This window comes from Stigmatopora nigra, chromosome 7 (assembly GCF_051989575.1).
Source record: "Stigmatopora nigra isolate UIUO_SnigA chromosome 7, RoL_Snig_1.1, whole genome shotgun sequence".
NCBI lineage: Eukaryota > Metazoa > Chordata > Actinopteri > Syngnathiformes > Syngnathidae > Stigmatopora > Stigmatopora nigra.
Window position 1 is genome coordinate 8,903,680 of NC_135514.1, and position 16,900 is coordinate 8,920,579.

At 40.2% G+C, this 16,900-nt stretch overlaps 2 protein-coding genes across 7 annotated transcripts in view; one reads left to right on the plus strand and one right to left on the minus strand.

Annotated features, from left to right (window-relative positions):
- triob (trio Rho guanine nucleotide exchange factor b) overlaps positions 1–14,167 on the plus strand; it is a 56,585-nt gene extending 42,418 nt beyond the window's left edge. For 2 of the 6 annotated variants that reach the window (XM_077720462.1, XM_077720459.1), the window contains 24 exons: positions 2,509–2,795; positions 2,870–3,040; positions 4,117–4,212; positions 4,685–4,833; positions 4,985–5,051; positions 5,169–5,272; positions 5,356–5,425; positions 5,527–5,616; positions 5,688–5,780; positions 5,863–5,913; positions 6,081–6,158; positions 6,290–6,481; positions 6,617–6,794; positions 7,008–7,864; positions 9,162–9,415; positions 9,510–9,639; positions 9,724–9,751; positions 10,047–10,209; positions 10,357–10,478; positions 10,585–10,663; positions 10,752–10,952; positions 11,225–11,363; positions 11,449–11,635; positions 11,932–14,167. In XM_077720462.1, the coding sequence (XP_077576588.1) occupies positions 2,509–2,795; positions 2,870–3,040; positions 4,117–4,212; positions 4,685–4,833; positions 4,985–5,051; positions 5,169–5,272; positions 5,356–5,425; positions 5,527–5,616; positions 5,688–5,780; positions 5,863–5,913; positions 6,081–6,158; positions 6,290–6,481; positions 6,617–6,794; positions 7,008–7,864; positions 9,162–9,415; positions 9,510–9,639; positions 9,724–9,751; positions 10,047–10,209; positions 10,357–10,478; positions 10,585–10,663; positions 10,752–10,952; positions 11,225–11,363; positions 11,449–11,635; positions 11,932–12,347 (4,202 nt within the window). In that variant the 3' untranslated portion in view covers positions 12,348–14,167. Of the gene's footprint in view, positions 1–2,508; positions 2,796–2,869; positions 3,041–3,510; positions 3,988–4,116; positions 4,213–4,684; positions 4,834–4,984; positions 5,052–5,168; positions 5,273–5,355; positions 5,426–5,526; positions 5,617–5,687; positions 5,781–5,862; positions 5,914–6,080; positions 6,159–6,289; positions 6,482–6,616; positions 6,795–7,007; positions 7,865–9,161; positions 9,416–9,509; positions 9,640–9,723; positions 9,752–10,046; positions 10,210–10,356; positions 10,479–10,584; positions 10,664–10,751; positions 10,953–11,224; positions 11,364–11,448; positions 11,636–11,931 lie in introns of those variants that run through there. The other 4 variants (XM_077720460.1, XM_077720461.1, XR_013326837.1 and 1 more) reach the window with 4 other exon arrangements.
- Positions 14,168–14,374: 207 nt separating this feature from the next.
- On the minus strand, positions 14,375–16,133 carry LOC144199372 (CX3C chemokine receptor 1-like). Its single transcript, XM_077720966.1, has 3 exons — positions 16,035–16,133; positions 15,668–15,823; positions 14,375–15,589 (listed from the first exon to the last, which is right to left on the minus strand). The coding sequence occupies exons 1-3, from the start codon at positions 16,039–16,041 to the stop codon at positions 14,712–14,714; spliced, it is 1,041 nt and encodes a 346-aa protein (XP_077577092.1). The 5' UTR covers positions 16,042–16,133; the 3' UTR covers positions 14,375–14,711.
- Between the last annotated feature and the right edge of the window lie 767 nt (positions 16,134–16,900).

A 16,900-nucleotide genomic window follows, 5' to 3' on the forward strand; every position in this document is an offset into this window, starting at 1 on the left:
TTTCTGAGTCATACACAATAGATCGCCCCAGGTACTTTAAGCTGTCATGGTCAAAGTTTCAGTAGCTGTATTTAAAAGAGAAGCTTGCAGTAGGAAACAATCGAATATGTCGTACATTTTTTGGACAAAACGCTTGGCTTGCTCTGTTTGTATTTCAAACCGGAATCCATATTTCTTTTAAGTCATGGTGTACAACTTCTGCGCATCCTCATGCCTTTAAAATATGCAGCCGCCCCCTCAAACTAAGTGGGTGTGCCTACAAAGGGTAAACCAGCAGATACACTGCCTGTATCCAGACGTTCCCCGAGAACAAGTACTCGCCCACTGTCCTTATAGCAACCCACTCATGAGAGAGGGAAGGAGAAACTCCTGCTGCTTTTGATTTTTGTCTTTTTGCTTGCTCTGGACATAGCAATTGGTCTACATATTCTGGGAAATTATCTTAACATTGTTGAGAATGTAAATTAGTGATGGGAAATGTGGAGAGGCTTTGAGGGATTGATTCAAGAAGGAAGGAAAAAGAAGATGTTTGACTGACATGGCACGTGGAATCCAGTCAGTTTACCCTTTTTGTCCCATGGATTCGGCACAGGAAGGTCACTCTCATAATTGCAAGTTCTGGTTGCTGGATCTGGGTAAGATGCGGCTGCCAAATTACAAATTTTTTTGTCAGTCGTGTGGCAGTTTAGGGCAATTTTCCAAGGTGCATGAAAAAAATATATTGACTTGCAAAATGATTTGGGAATATTAGATTTTTAATATAAAGAAATGGTCAGAAGATCATTTTTTTTAAGATTATGTGCAGCAGAATACCAACATCTTGTTGCAAACTCTTAGTCTAAAAATACTATTTTACACAACGGCTTGGTCCACTCCCTTATCTAGCATGCCAACTCCGCACCCTTCCTAAATGTGGCTTTTGGTGGCTCGAGCTTTTCACTATTGTCCTCATAGCCACACAAACCCAATGGAACTTCCCTGCTCACTGCTCCTGAAAAGTGTGCCTCCACCCAGCAATGAATAATGTTTATGTTACTGCAACATCTCCTGGGGATTTTAGACCACATTAAAGATGCTCTACTGGTGACAACCCTGGAATCTCAGGCATGTCCCTGCAAAGCCGTGGCTGCTTTTCAGATTACCCCAACAACCTTTCCATTCCTCTATTCTAAGATACAAACATTCATGCCATCATGTATGATTTAATTGTTTGTTTTGCTTTTCTTCTAAGCAACATGAATCACAAATTAATGATTTGTGGTCTGTGAAGAACTATTTTTTTAGAATTGTATTGTGCACAATATAGGAGAGAGAGAGAGCACATGCTTCATATTTACAGTAAAAAAGAAAAAATGTTTTCTTAGAGACAGAATGACTGCACCTTCACATAGGGCTGCAAATATTACAGGCTTAATCTGAAGGACTGTGTTAAAGTCTGGTGCAGTTTATAAAGGTTGTAGTTCGATAGTTCTCAAGCCTTATTTATGTCTGCATCACATGGAGAAATGCTTGACCCATGCATCTGTTTATCCGTTCATTCGTTTTCCGTACTGCTTATCCTAACAATGAGGGTGCTGGAGCCTATCCCAGCCAGTTGTGGGCAGTAGGCAGGCGACACCCTGAATTTGTTGGCAGCTATTTGCAGGGCACATGGCGAGGAACAACAATTCATGGTCACACTCATATTTTGGGACAATTTTGATTGTTCTACCAGCTTGCCTAGCATGCATGTTTTAGGAATGTGGTAGGAAACCAGAGCATCCATGGAGAACTCACACAGGCACGGGGCAAACATGCAAACTCTGCACAGGAAGGTTGGAACCCACTGGGGATTGAACTCTTGTTAAAAGAGCGATGAGGCGGACCTACATCTAATTAGACATACAGACAGCATTCCAATATTATTCCCCAAAGTTTTTTTTGCAAAGCATCTATGTTTATGTCAAGATATAACTTATTATCATACCCACTAGCTATTCAAAATGTTCAGCAACATGAAATGCCAAATGACTTAAACTATTGAAACAATGATGTAGGCGTAGTCTCTGAGTCAGCATCAGCCTCCAATACATGCCTACTTCTTCATCTTCCTCTGCGCCAAGCGAGAAAAATGTGATAAGTTCATCTTGAGTTAAGAAATCTGCATAAAACGGATCCACCAATGTAACCTTTTAAATTATGATTTCCAAAGGCTTAGTATTCAATGCTTCTTATGACATGAATGCTGCTTAACATGTTCACATGCATTAGTATTTATGCAAATGGGATTAAAAATGGAGTCTGAAAATAGGAAATTTGGAGCAAAGAAATAAAAAAACTGGTCTGCTGTGAGTATATTTATTTAAGTACAATATGTGTATACATCTATTCGTAAATATATGCTATTGCTGTTGTTGCCACAATTGTATATACCTAAATGGAACATGTATATGAAAGTTTTTTCAATTACTCCTAATTTTGGAATGAAATTTTGCAATAACAGGCCTCCTGTATTTCTCCCCTCTTTAGATACCTTGTCTGTGTCCACCAATGACACATTACAGCCAGGCTCCAGTCAAACCTTGGGCCCACATAGCTCACCGGGACCAAAGCGTCCAGGGAACACATTAAGAAAATGGCTGACCAGCCCCGTACGACGACTGAGCTCTGGCAAAGCAGATGGTCACGTCAAAAAGCTGGCCCACAAACACAAAAAGAACCGCGAAGGTCCACGTAAGAACCTGGATGTAATGCAAGGCCCTCAGAAAGACTCTGACGACAGTGCCGCCACGCCACAGGATGAGACACTAGAGGAGGTAACAATAGATTTTTTGTTGCTCTAATGTTGATTTTTGACTCATCCGCTGATGCACTATCATCCCCACACTAGCGAATGCGGAATGAAGGACTGAGCAGTGGTACCCTCTCCAAGTCTTCGTCATCAGGCATGCAGAGCTGTGGGGAGGAGGAAGGTGAGGAGGGTGCTGATGCTGTCCCGCTTCCTCCCCCAATGGCCATCCAGCAACACAGCCTGCTGCAGCCTGACACACAGGATGATAAGGTGTGAAGAAACTTAATGTTCATTGTTTTTTTTTTTAAATCTTTATTTATTGCAACCTAGATAAAAACAGCTAAAAGTAACAGATGTTGCCCAAGATAGGTCCCTATTTTTTGTCAAAATGAACCTCCCAGATTTGTGTACTACATACTAGTAGTTTCTTGAAGCTAAAGAAAAAAAATGCATTAGTCTGAGCACAGAAGACACACAATAGATGAGTTTTTCAATAGGTGGAAATCTACAACTAGGTGAAATAGTTATTTCAGAAGTATACTGCTCTCTGACAAAGTATTAACTGACCTGTTAAACATAGTTGAGATTTCATTTCTTTCATACATGTATTCATCCCAATTTTTCTTAGTGGAATAATAGATCTATATCTATATATCCACTGATGATTGTACACCTTTTACACTAATACTGTTCACTTTTTTTCCCTCTTATTTCTCAATGACTGCACGTTTGTCTGTCAGCATTATGTTGATTTCTGTTCTGCCTCTCTTCTTTCCCAGTTTCCCTATCTCTCCATGTAAAAAAAAAAACTCCTTTGCCACACTTTTTTGTTTTTGTACATTTTCTCAACATCTCCTTTTACTATTGCCATTACATGTGAGCTTCCCTTGGAGAGTTTTTTTTTATCACTATCTGGTTGCTGAAGAGAATACCCCATTCTTTAAGCAGTGGCTAAACCTTAGCCTGCCTCAATTTGGACCCGTCCGTATGTTGCTGTATATAGCAACACGACTATTTCTCATTAATGACCTAATGAGGGTTAATGCAACAGTTCAATCCAAAAGCATGCCCTTGACCTCAAACCAACCCCTGTTTTCCCAAACCAGCCTGTGGATGGCTCCACCCTAGCCCCAATTTAACCTTTTTTATTAGGAACAACACACCCCACCAAGTCCTTTTTTGAACATGTGGCGTTACGGGGGCCAAAGTCTCCACTGGTGAGCGAGCCTGATCACAAATACAGAGAGGAGTAGCCATAGTGTCTGCATGGCTTCTCTAGCATAATTATATTAAGTAATTTTTTTGGGATATCACACTGAATTACCTGTGTCTGCCTTTTTGTCCAGTCTGCATCCCGACTGTCCGGTCGGCCTAGCAGCTCAGAGACTCCCAGTGCTGCTGAACTGGTCAGTGCCATTGAAGAACTGGTCAAAAGCAAGATGGTGAGAGAGAAATCTCACAAATTCATATACATGTGGTCAGGTTTTACACAGTATAGTGCCAAGTGATGCATGCACACTTTGCCTGGGTGTTGTTTAACAGAGGCATGGTGTTCAATAGTCATTGTGACTCACTACGACCAGCTGTCCTCTTTTCAAACAAAAGGATATTGAGTCACCATTTTACCCCCAGGGCATGTTTTCTCACTGGACGGACACTATATGGAGAGAAGTGATTGCCTTACCCATCTAGTCTTTACAAACTGAGTTTTTGTTTGTTAAGCTTTTTTTTCTTCTCCAAAATCGACCCAAGCTGTGTCTGTATGTATTTTTATATGCCTAATCATTTAACTGATTCTGGTGATTCAGTTTAGTCATAAGAACAACCCTCATTATCTTGTGTTAACCTTTTTTCATGCACTTCGATATTCACCCAATTTTTTTTCTATCCCCATTCATCTCACACATCTTTCAGTCGTTAGAGGATCGTCCCAGTTCTCTGTCTGTGGAGCAAGGAGACAGCAGCTCTCCTTCTCTCAACCCTTCTGACAACTCCCTCCTCTCATCCTCTTCGCCAATGGAGGAGTTGGATGACCGCAAATCTGGCTTCCTTAAGAGAAGACAGTGAGTTGCAAGCATCTACCTTGTTTTCCTTGTCAGCATGCACAGCTTTGCAAAAGTCTGTTCCCCAAATGTGTGCTTGCACAAAATATTTCCAATTGTCCTTTCAATCTGTTTTAAGCTTAATAAAAAACAAATACAATTTGCCTTATAGTTACATCTTCCTGGAGTTGGCGGAGACTGAACGAGACTATGTTAGAGACTTGGGATCAGTTGTGGAGGTAAAAAAAACAATTTATGAACCTACACTCGTTTACTGAATAGACTACATTACATTTGTAAATAGTATCAGGGATTCTACCTGAAATATACCTAATATTCCATCATAACTCCTCTAGGGTTACATGAGCAGAATGAAGGAGGAAGGTGTTCCAGATGACATGAGAGGAAAAGACAAGATTGTCTTTGGAAACATCCATCAGATTTATGATTGGCACAAAGAGTAGGCACACGCCGTTATTTTTCTGTATGTAAAAAAAGACTGTACTAATACACGTAATGCTTTTTCATCCTGTGTGGCCACAGCTTTTTCTTGGCAGAGATTGAAAAGTGTTTGGAGGATCCTGACCGACTTGCCTCTTTATTTGTCAAACAGGTAAACTGGTTTAACGTATTCATTTTTGTTCATCAAGAATATTAAAAAAAATCCCCATACCTGCATTTTGTCTATAATTTATGCATTCTTCTCAACTGCAGGAGCGCAGGTTTCACATGTACATCGTATACTGCCAAAACAAGCCTAAATCAGAGCACATTGTGTCGGAGTACATTGACACTTATTTTGAAGTAAGTGATTTATTTTATTATGCATCATTCTGATAAATGGGAGATTTAATCATTGTACTGCCTTTTATCAGGAGCTCAAGCAGCGATTAGGTCACAGGCTGCAGATCACTGATCTGCTTATCAAACCTGTCCAACGCATAATGAAATACCAGCTATTACTAAAGGTAAATACAAATGACATATTACAGTAACACAATGACATATGTTCAATACTCATGAGTTGTCTATCCATGTTTGTATTAATAGGATCTTCTCAAGGTTTGTAAGAAGGCTGGAATGGATTCTTCTGAGCTGGAGGTAATTCTAATTGCTCAGTTCTCTTAACATAATCATTTGAAAACAGTAGCCACTTAAACTAGACTTGGCAAAAATAATAATCCCATGTTGAAGACTTGAAGATATAGTAGTCTTTCCTAGAGCCTGGCTCTTAAAGTTTGTGTTTTTTTCCCCACTTTTTGTTATAGAAAGCTGTAGAGGTGATGTGTATTGTCCCTAAGCGCTGCAACGACATGATGAATGTTGGCCGCCTTCAAGGCTTTGATGTAAGACCAATTCTCATTTCATAAATTACGATTAGGTACCTGTGTGCTAAAATATAAGATTTGCCCCTACTTACCTCTGTGTTAATTTCCTTTGTCGACTACTTACACTATTCCCATTTTTTTTCTTTTAGGGAAAAATTGTAGCACAGGGCAGATTGCTCCTGCAAGACACTTTCTTGGTTTCAGACCAGGATGGAGGACTCTTATCAAGAATGAAGGAAAGGAGAGTCTTTCTTTTTGAGCAGATTGTAATATTTAGTGAACCTATCGACAAGAAAAAGGGCTTCTCTACTCCTGGCTACCTCTTCAAGAACAGCATCAAGGTTCTAAAACTATATAGTTACTAATTCTAATAATAATAATAATATGTATAAAGTTAAATAACAAAACTAAAGTTGCTAATTACTTTCTATGTCATGTCTCCTGTCCCTTCCCTTTATCCCGATGCACAAACTTAGGTGAGCTGGCTTGGTCTGGAAGAAAATGCAGAAGACCCCTGCAAGTTCACACTAACCTCCAGGTCATCAAGTGGCAATATGGAGAGGCACACCCTCCATTCAACAAACCCTGGTGTATGTCAGATCTGGCTTCACCAAGTCAGCCAGATTCTGGAGAACCAGCGCAATTTCCTCAATGGTAAGAAAAGAAATTGAACATTTCTAAAAATGTATATATATATAAAATAAATAATAATAAAAAAACAGCATTTGGATAGAATGTTATATCATGTTCTGCTGGGGGTCAAAAGATGAAGCATTCTATAATGAAAACACTGATGAATGAATGAGTTTCTAGACACCAAGCTATTCAAGAAACATTACACGACTTACCTTTGTTCCCATCCTTCAGCTCTGACGTCACCCATTGAGTACCAAAGGAACCATGTGGGTGGCAGTGGGCCTGGGGGTCCACCCAATAGTAGCAGTACAGGAGGCCTTCCTGGAGGTAGTACCTCCACTTCTGGTTTAGGAGGTGGCGGCGGTGGCTCCGGAGGATCAGGAGGCAGCTCCTCTTCCCTTTGTGGGCCGCGCTCCAGACCCTCCAGAATTCCTCAGCCGTCCTCACGCCTTCCCCAGCCCGTCCACCACCACCACCACCCAGGTCCCGAGGGGCCTGACAGATCAGCAGGTATGTGGTCACCCTGCCAGCAGCAGTCCAATCCCTCTAGCCTGCATTCAGACACCATCTCAAATGGCAAGATATTCAATTCTGAGGTCTACAAGAGGGAGATCCCGGATTGTAGTGATGGAGAAAACTCGAATAACGGTAGCCTAGCTCTAGACAGCTTGGACATAGGAGTCGGGCATGATCCAGGAGGTTGCGAAGAAACTCAAAAACCTCTCTTAGTCGCTGTCCCGCAAATGGCCGTCGCACCATTGCATTTGGCCCTCAAGAATCCTCGAGTCAGGACAGTCTCACCCCTGGTTTCCCCCCAGTCTCCTGGAAGTGCCAAGGACGATTTTGTCACTACCAGCCAGTCTCACAAAGGCAACGCTTTCTGGGCTACGGTCCCGTCAGTGCCTCCTTCACCTAATAGTCGAGCAAATTCCTGCCTTGGTGATGGCAGTGGTGGAGGGGACTCATTCAGCAGGGGAAGCCAAGGGATTCCTGCTCATCGCAACTCCACCCACAGTAAGGATTTAGACCGCATGAGCACATGCTCCTCCACCAGCGAGCAGTCCTTTCACTCCACTCAGAGCAACGGGGTAAGAGGACATATCGACGTCACGGCTTCTCACCTTCACTAACCCCGCCTTCACTGACTGACGGCAGTCAGCCAGCGCACCTCCACATCTGAGAACGGCTTGCAACGACTACCACACTGGGGATTAATGGCTATCCGAGTGCACTAACTTCATCAAGAATGCGTGTGAGACCCACATGTTGTTGTAGTACTAACAGAGAAAGTCTAAGTCACAAAGAAGCTGTTTTCCGCTTGGTTTCCTCTTTGAGCTTCGCTGTTGGCCAACATTTTAAATGCATCTTCTCTCTGTCATCTAATTTTTCCAGGAATGACTCCCACAAAAGGGAGTTTCTGTAGACGTAAAAGGGAAGGGACACCTCTGGGGGGAAAAACACAATTGACTAATGCTACTCTACATTTGTACTGTTCCTGTTGGCCACGTCAGCTCCTTTTCCACAAAACATTGTGCACGGTGGGATTTTGGGAAGGTGGAGTTTGAATAATCAGTATTCAACGCCTGTCACCGCAAACATGATATAGTACTGCAAACATGAGGCCTCCTGGCTGCTCTACTGAAAACTAAGTTTTGGCACGTAGTTTACCACAGAGGAAAGTACTGTGCATTAGATGCTGGCTCATTACGTTTCTATGGTCCATCAAGACTTTTGCGACTGAAACCTACACTCCAATCCAATGCAATGACCAAGTTGAACATAAGAAATAGCATTGGTTCACCCCATTTTTTTGCATCTAGCCATAGTTGTGTGTTTTACATCTGTACTATATATGTGGAAAATTTAAACATCTAATTGACCCTCTGCGTCAATTACGGGCTTTCAATTTTTCCAATCTCCTCACTGCTTTTTTTAAAGACTATTCATTTTTGTCCAAGGTTGTCTGACAAGGGGTGCCATGGCCATCAGGGACATAGTGTTAACATAGTCAAAACTGTAGTCAACACACATGACAACTTGATTACTTCCTTTTCCTTGGCAGTTCTGTACCTTTTCTTGTTTGACTAATTTGGATGTTTATCACAAGAGAACATCATTTGTTTTTTTATAATGCCATTTACCACAAATTCAAAGACAAGATCAGTACTTATGCTTCATACTCCAAACCTGACACTTTGAAGTACACTTCCATATCATTGCAATATTCAAAGAAATTAACTTTCATCAATGCATGAGTCAGGTTTAACAAGTTGCCAATCAAATTATGCTATTTGATTGATGAAAAGCTGTTATTCAAAAGTCTTTGCTGTTCTCCTTTGCAAGCTAATTCTTACTTGACTTTCAAAACTTTTTGTCTTCTGGCAGAGTGAAAGCAGTAGCAGCAGCAGCAGTGTGTCCACCATGTTGGTTACCCAAGACTATGTGGCAGTGAAGGAGGATGAGATCAGTGTGGCACAGGGTGAGGTCGTCCAAATACTAGCCAGCAACCAGCAAAACATGTTCTTAGTGTACCGAGCTGCCAATGAGCATTGCCCTGCAGCTGAGGGATGGATTCCTGGCTTTGTATTAGGACACACTTCATCCTCCACTACACCTGATTTACTAGAGGGAACCATCAAGTAAGTTTGTCCTGTTTGTAAGCTGCAATTTAGCAACTACAAATGTTTTTTTTTAAAGTGATAGAAGATATTTGATGGATTTTCTTTGGTTTAGAAAATCTGTATCATGGCATACCGCGCTTCGCATTCGCCGCAAGTCAGAAAAAAGAGACAAGGAGGGCAGGAAATTGGAGAACGGCTACCGTAAATCTCAGGACAACCTGGCTAACAAAGTCTCTGGCAAGGTACAAAGTGAAAATGATTGTATTAGTTCCCTTTCTTTGAAGACATAATTTGCACTGAAATGTTTTATGTCATTCATTTTCCAGCTTCTGAATCCCAACTACAACAACGATGGTGAGAGCATTAATGTACTTGATTGCTAGTACTCAGTATATGTTAATATAAACAGTAATGACAGTGGAATCTTTTAGGTCAAACAGAGAATCCCATTAGTTATTTGCTAATTTCTTTCAGTAATTGCATAAAGAATGACCTGATGCAGCGCTTTTATCCCAAAAAATGATAGGTCAATCTTTGAATTACAGTGTCAATATGTAACAACAAAAGATTGCAATAATTGAAGACATATTAATCTTTCTGTTCTTTCATTATATAACTTACAGTCATCTTCTATTGTTATTCTATGCAGCTCCTCCAGAGTTCCTCATTCCACTTTGTGATGTAGCATGTGAGAGTGGTGAAAGTGTTACTCTCAGATGCAAAATAGGTGGCCGGCCCCGAGCCACCGTCACCTGGCGGGGCCCAGCCAACAACATTCTTAACAACAATGGACAATACAACATCACCTACAGGTAACCCAATACATTTCAAAATAATCCAGTCTTTTTTGGGAAGTTTTTTATTACTTTTTGGGCGCTACGCATCCAAATAGTCACAATGCATGAACTTTGTGACGTGATTGGCATTTAGTGTCTATACTATTCCTCTCTTTTCTGCAGTGAGACAGGAGAGGTAACACTTTGTATCATGGGGGTGACTATGGAGGACAATGGCGGATACACTTGTGTTGCTATGAATGTAGCAGGCTCTGTAACTTCCTTTGCCAGCCTCAGAGTTTCAGGTTAGAGTTCTTTTATACTGTAATGCAAATAAATGGGACATTTTATTCCTTTAGATTTAATCCAATAGAGGACGGCAAATTTATTTTCTTTTTTTTTTTTTTGCAGGAAGTCCTGATGATAGCAACAATGCAATTTGGAAACGAGGTTTTGAGTCCCACTACACAGATATTTCTGAACTTGGAAGGTAGAAATTCAAGCTAAATTGATTTCATGATCGCATAAAATGCTTGGAATAACTTAGTCCAAATATTGACCCCCAATTTACTTGACAGAGGCCGCTTCTCAGTGACCAAGAGGTGCGACCAGAGAGGCAGCAAATGGACTGTGGCGGCAAAACATGTAAACAAGAAGCTGATGCGTCGAGAACAGGTGCTGCAGGAGGTTAAACTCCTCCAAACTGTGGATCATCCTAACCTGGTCCGCTTCCTGGACACGTATGAAACGGCCAACAGCTATGTTCTTATTTTAGAAATGTAAGTGCAATTTAGTGCATCTAAGTGAGTCAAACAGACAAATTATAGCTAAACAATTGTATTTATTTTAACGTCACATGGGTTAATTTCATACATTTTTGTTTTTAATTGGCTATTTTTGTGTCTTTTGCGTCATGGAACATGCAGTCACAAGTTTTCTTTTGACTGGATTAATTGGAATCTTCAACAATACAATTATAGTGCTTCGAGCTGCCTATTAAAATGGCACTTTAAGAGCAATATGACAAAAGTTGCATTGTCTTATTTTTTAGGGCAGACCAAGGACGTTTCCTGGATTACATCGTGAGCTGGGGAAATTTGACCGAGGAGAAAGTGGCTCTGTATCTTAGAGATATTCTGGAAGCGCTCCAGTACCTGCATGGCTGGAGAATAGTGCACCTTGATCTCAAAGTATGCCTATCTGCATTATAGCACATGAAAACCATTTCTGACGTGAAAGGGGGCCTAACTTTACCATGCGTCCTTTTTTTAACAGCCTGAAAACATTGTAGTAGAACAGGTGTCTTCCCAGCCTGTGGTGAAGCTTACTGACTTTGGTGATGCTGTTCAGCTCAACCCCCCATCCACTTACATTCATACCCTTCTAGGAAGCCCAGAGTTCTCGGCCCCCGAGCTAGTCCTGGGTCAGCCTGCCTCTCTGATGTCCGACATGTGGAGCTTAGGTTTGTTGCATGCAAAAGTAGTTCGATTATACTCCATAAAATTGTGCATCGCTGCCATCTACTGGCATGTGTGTCTCAGTCAAGATTGAAATTCACAATGGAGGAGCACCAGAAGCTTACTAAGCCTGTTGCCTGGTTGAAAAATGTAATTGACGAGTATACTTGCCAATGGCAATCAATGTTCCAATTGTAATTGACACTTATCTTAGTCAATCACAGAGTTAAAATCATCCAAGTAATCTTTACATGAATGATTACCTTATTTTCCATTGTCGGTGTGCTGATGCATTTTACAGGTGTGTTAACCTACGTCGTGCTCAGCGGCGCATCACCTTTCTTAGACGAGAGTCTAGAGGAGACGTGTCTGAACATCTGCCGACTGGATTTCAGCTTCCCTGGGGACTACTTTGAAGGCGTGAGCACAGCTGCCCGCGACTTTGTGTGCCTGCTCCTGCAAGGGGAACCTGAGCAACGGCCCTCGGCAACGGCTTGCCTGCAGGAACCCTGGCTCTGCCTCCCGGGTGTAGCGGACAGGGACACCGGATACGCCACTTCCAATCGCATGCAGCTTCCGCCAATCCAGAATCACACTCCCCATTTGGATACGTCCCGGCTCATATCGTTCATCGAGAGGCGAAAACACCTGAACGACGCTAGGCCCATCGGGACATTGAAGACGTTCCTTCACAGCCGCCTGCTTAATTACATGTGACTGAAGTAACCTCGCCAGTATCCCTCTTCACCAAGTTGCTCTTCTCAACCACAGATCAACATCTCCACACTGATGCTATATGTTCCCTCACTGTCCACAAGTGTCCTGCTGCTGCTGACTAACTGAATGACGTCTGCTGAACCAACCTTTGACTTGGCCCTCTTCACTTCCCTCCTAACCTCGGCATATCCCGTTTATGCCTGCACAACAAACCGTCGGAATTTGTGCGAGACTTCCATGCCCGATTGAACGGTAAGAAAGGCAAGCTTTTTTCTTTTCTTGCGAGTCATCTAGTGTTACAAAGAGGAAATAGAATACTGTATAGTCAGTGTGTTCCAGGCTGCTTATTGTTGACCACAGAAGAAGCCTTTTTTCTTTGTAAAAAAGAGATTACTTTTTGTAAGTGAAACCGTGTACAGTTAGGCAACAAAAAATGCTAGTCACTTTTAAGGAAAACTAAAGTTTGTAGAAGGAAAAAGCAAAAAGAAGATGGCGTCCATTAGTGATGTCACACCTACATAAATACAAGATGTATATGTTTTCTCCCCCCTGAACTCCTGTTTGGTTAATTTGAGTGCAATAGTGCTTGCTGTCTGTCCTCTTGCTGGCCTTCAGCATCAAAACTGAAGTCACAGCACACGCTTAATGAATAAATGTTAAAGGCAATGCTTCCTAGGTCTCAGCCTTATTTGTAAATAAATTGTTGTTTTTTTTCATTTATTTTTAAACAATCTTTTGCCACCGAACAAAGTCTTATTTTATTTGTGAGCTGATGAACTCATTTAGAAATGCACTCATTTTATGTCTGTTTCTATGAGCAATGTTGCTTGAACATTTATGCAACTATTTATGAACATTTTTGTTGTAGATGTAGTCTTTAAAGGAAATAACGGCATGTACGTAACTGGTACTGCAATAGACGTCTGTATTGTGTTAACTCTTCTGTATTAAGTTCAGTATTAATATCTGCAAAACCTCAGCTAAATGAGGAGTGTTGGAAACAATGTAAAATGTGTCTATCGAGAGGGGAAAAAAACAAGCACTTCCTTTGGCATTGTTCCCATAATAATACCAAAGTTTTCAATTTTTTTTTCCTGTATTATTTTGAGTTTTTTTCATGTTAACTTATAGAGAGCACATTGAACCCAGATTATTTAAGAGTTTACATGAAGTTGATTTTATTTATTTCAAGAGAATGTTTGGTGACTCCTTTTTCTGCGTTAAGGATGGACATTGCTTGCTTTATTATTCCATCCTTATGCAAAATATAGCATGATCTTAGCATGGGGTGCCTAAACGATTTAGGAGACAGAATTTGCTTTCGTTTTTTAAATGTTCTTGTTTAGTTATCAGTCAATAAATGGATGCTAAATTTAAGTGGATCAAATGAAAAAGATTAATTTCATTGGAAGTCTACTAATCTGAATATGTTAGGTTTTGATGTCATTTTTATTTGTCCTTATGTATCTGGGGTCCCGGGGGCAAATGTTAATCTAGTTCTGTAAAAGCTTCTATTAAGCAAAACTATGTTGTATGTAATAAAATGCCTTTGTGAAGCCCTCATCCTCCTCTTGCTTGTGATGTAAAGATGTACAGAGAGAAGGAAAGAGGGCAGTTTGCCTCCAACCAGGATGTAAACCTGTTTCATATTTGAAATACACCTACAACACTGACTGCGGCAATGTCAATTTGAATGTTGTATGATGATTTCATTTTTACTTTTGCATGTATATTCCTCTGTACAGAAAACTGTGTTTACAAGTAAGTGTAAATATTTTAGTTGGTGGTGTTATTTTGCCATTAAAGGTTCAGAGAGCAAATTTTAGCTTCTTGGATAAATAACTAACCCAACTGCAAAGACTTGAAATGTGCGCAAAGTATGCTTAATCTAAATTTGACAATTTGGAGCTCCTACAGAACAAAATGTAAAAAAAATAAAAATAAAATAATTGTTACTTTAATGCAGACACCTCTTTGAAAAACAAATTTATTGAAACAAATGATTGATGGACAAAGACTTATTAATAACAGCATACCCTAAGAAGCTGATATTGGAATATTGCTAACATTGAGATTTCTGCAGAAAACAAGACAAAAATGATTTGACTTTGACAAAAATGCACCTACAACAACATGTTCCGGCCAAACTTTTTAAACAATGAGACAATTAATGCAACTGTCGTAATCTGTACATGTCACCTAAATATTTTGGTCTGCTACTGTCTTAATCTTAAGGGTGGCATTTCCAGAATCCAAGTTTCAGCTACTTTGCCGGATGTTTTGTGACCTTGACCTTCCATTATCACCAAACCTTTACACACCAGCATCTGCGTTCTTGCAAGCAAATAATGTTCCTGATTAAACTTACATGATAAATGTGCCATCAGAAGACCTGGAAGCAATTGTACTCTTCCTGGAATCTGATGACCCCCTGCGGACAGACATATTTTTCCCCAGGAGCAAGACACGTCTCATAAATTTCTGTCCCACGAAAGCATATATGATAGGATTTAAGCAGCAGTGAGTGAATGCAATGCTTTCAGTGACTGAGATTGACAGTTTTAGATTATTCACTGAGTCACAGTCAATTGGAAATTTACCCACATAGTCCAGAAATCTAAGAAAGAGGGAAATGTTATAAGGACTCCATAAGAGGAAGAATGCAACCACTATGGAAATGATTAATTTGACCACACGCTGCTTCTTTGCACTCTTCAGTTTCATCAAGACTGGTATGATCCTGGAATAACACAGCACCATAACCAGTAAAGGGAGACCCAGACCCAAAATATTCATTGATAAGATGTTGTACACATGCCAGGCATCATTATTTGGGATGTAACTGCAACCTAGACCAAATGACAGTTCTGTTTCTGAAGTGAAGATGAAAGATGGAAGGGAGACGCATAAGCTTATGAACCACACAACTGCTGAAATAGTAAACCCTGTTTTCACAGTGCGGTATCTGACCACCTTGGCATCATGCAAGATAACCACATAGCGGTCTACTGTCATGATAACAATCAAGAATATGCTACAGAAGAAGCCAGTTCTGTGTGCACCACCACTGAAATGGCAAAAAAAGCTACCAAGGGTCCATTTTTTGACCACCGTATAGTGTGTGTGGAGTGGAAGTGTGATGATGAATAATAGATCAGATAAAGCTAAGTTGAGGAGACAGACATCTGTCAAGGTTGCCTGTTTTCGATGTTTCAGGAGGACACACACCACCAGGATATTGCCTTGAGAAATGTGGAAAAACATGAATAAGGGAAGGCAAGTTTAAAACTTTGTTCAAAAGTGTTTTATTCTGCACTTACCTGTAAAACCGAGGATGAAAACCAAACTGTAGAGGATAATGATAAACACCCGGCTGAAATTTATTACGTCAACGTTATTGCAGGTAAAATGAACTCGGTCGTTTTCGTAGTCTGAATAATCCAGTTCAGTGAACATCGTCATAGTTGAAAATGATTCTGCAGAAAAAAATAGGAGTATTCAAGCAAACATTATTGCAGAATGAGTTTTCATGAATATTAAACTAAAAAAAGGATTAATTCCAACTCTGGGTCATTGCTAAATATATGTAGTTAACAAAGGTTTCCTTTTTTTTCCTACCAAACATGAAAATCATAGATCAACAAATCCTCTATAGTACCATTTCTAAAATATTAAAATGATATTCACCTGTCATAATGACTAGTATTTTGCAGCTCTTTCACCAGCTCGATGTAATGTTTCAACTGGTAGTAAATATAAGTGCCGTTGTTTCTTCACTATTACAACTTGCAAAGAGAAGCACAAATTCTGCTTGTTTCCTTTGTATCATGAGTGTGTTGATCATTATCAGATTTGCACACTTGCCATGCTGAGATAATCTAAATAAGGGAAGCACCAGCACAGTTGTACACACACCAATGCATAAAATACATCAATGCATAAAATATACACAAATAAATACATTTGTACTTGAAATCCTTGTAGAGGAATATGCATTTGTGCAATAATGAAAATATACTTGCATTAAAGCCCTTATTTATAATTAAATAGGAGAATGTTGCTTGCTGTTGTCAGCTGAGATTTAAAATACATTTGTTACATGTCTTATTTTAACAGTTTTAGCTCCAAAAAGTACTAGGGGTGTTCACTTTTACCCTTTTTTGCATTATATCAAGAACCAATACAATCATAAATATGGATAAAGGAGAATGCAGTGACTTATTTTTTATTTTATTTTTCTGCTGTGTAGTGGCCTATGGTGTTGGACAATCATGCTTGGAACATAATATTTGCTGGTATTAAACATAAAGAAAGTTACATAATTTTCTTCCTGTTGGCGTTATTTATTAACTGAACGCACTGAGGATGATTGACCAGCCGTCTACTGAATCCTGACGAGGGCATGATTGCAGATTTTTACATCAATCACACATTGTAAAAGAGACAATGTTTTCGAAATAAAAGTCGAATGAGTATTGCTGCGTCAGTAGTGAACGTTAACTTTTATTTTGGAACAACAGACCGGAAACAATAGCTTTACTCTGTGCAACTGG

Excerpts from the sequence above, each read along its gene's own strand:
- LOC144199372 (XM_077720966.1), bottom strand. Across the intron at positions 15,590-15,667 it reads TTTCATCCTCGGTTTTACAG|GCAATATCCTGGTGGTGTGT; the intron begins GTAAGTGCAGAA and ends ACATTTCTCAAG.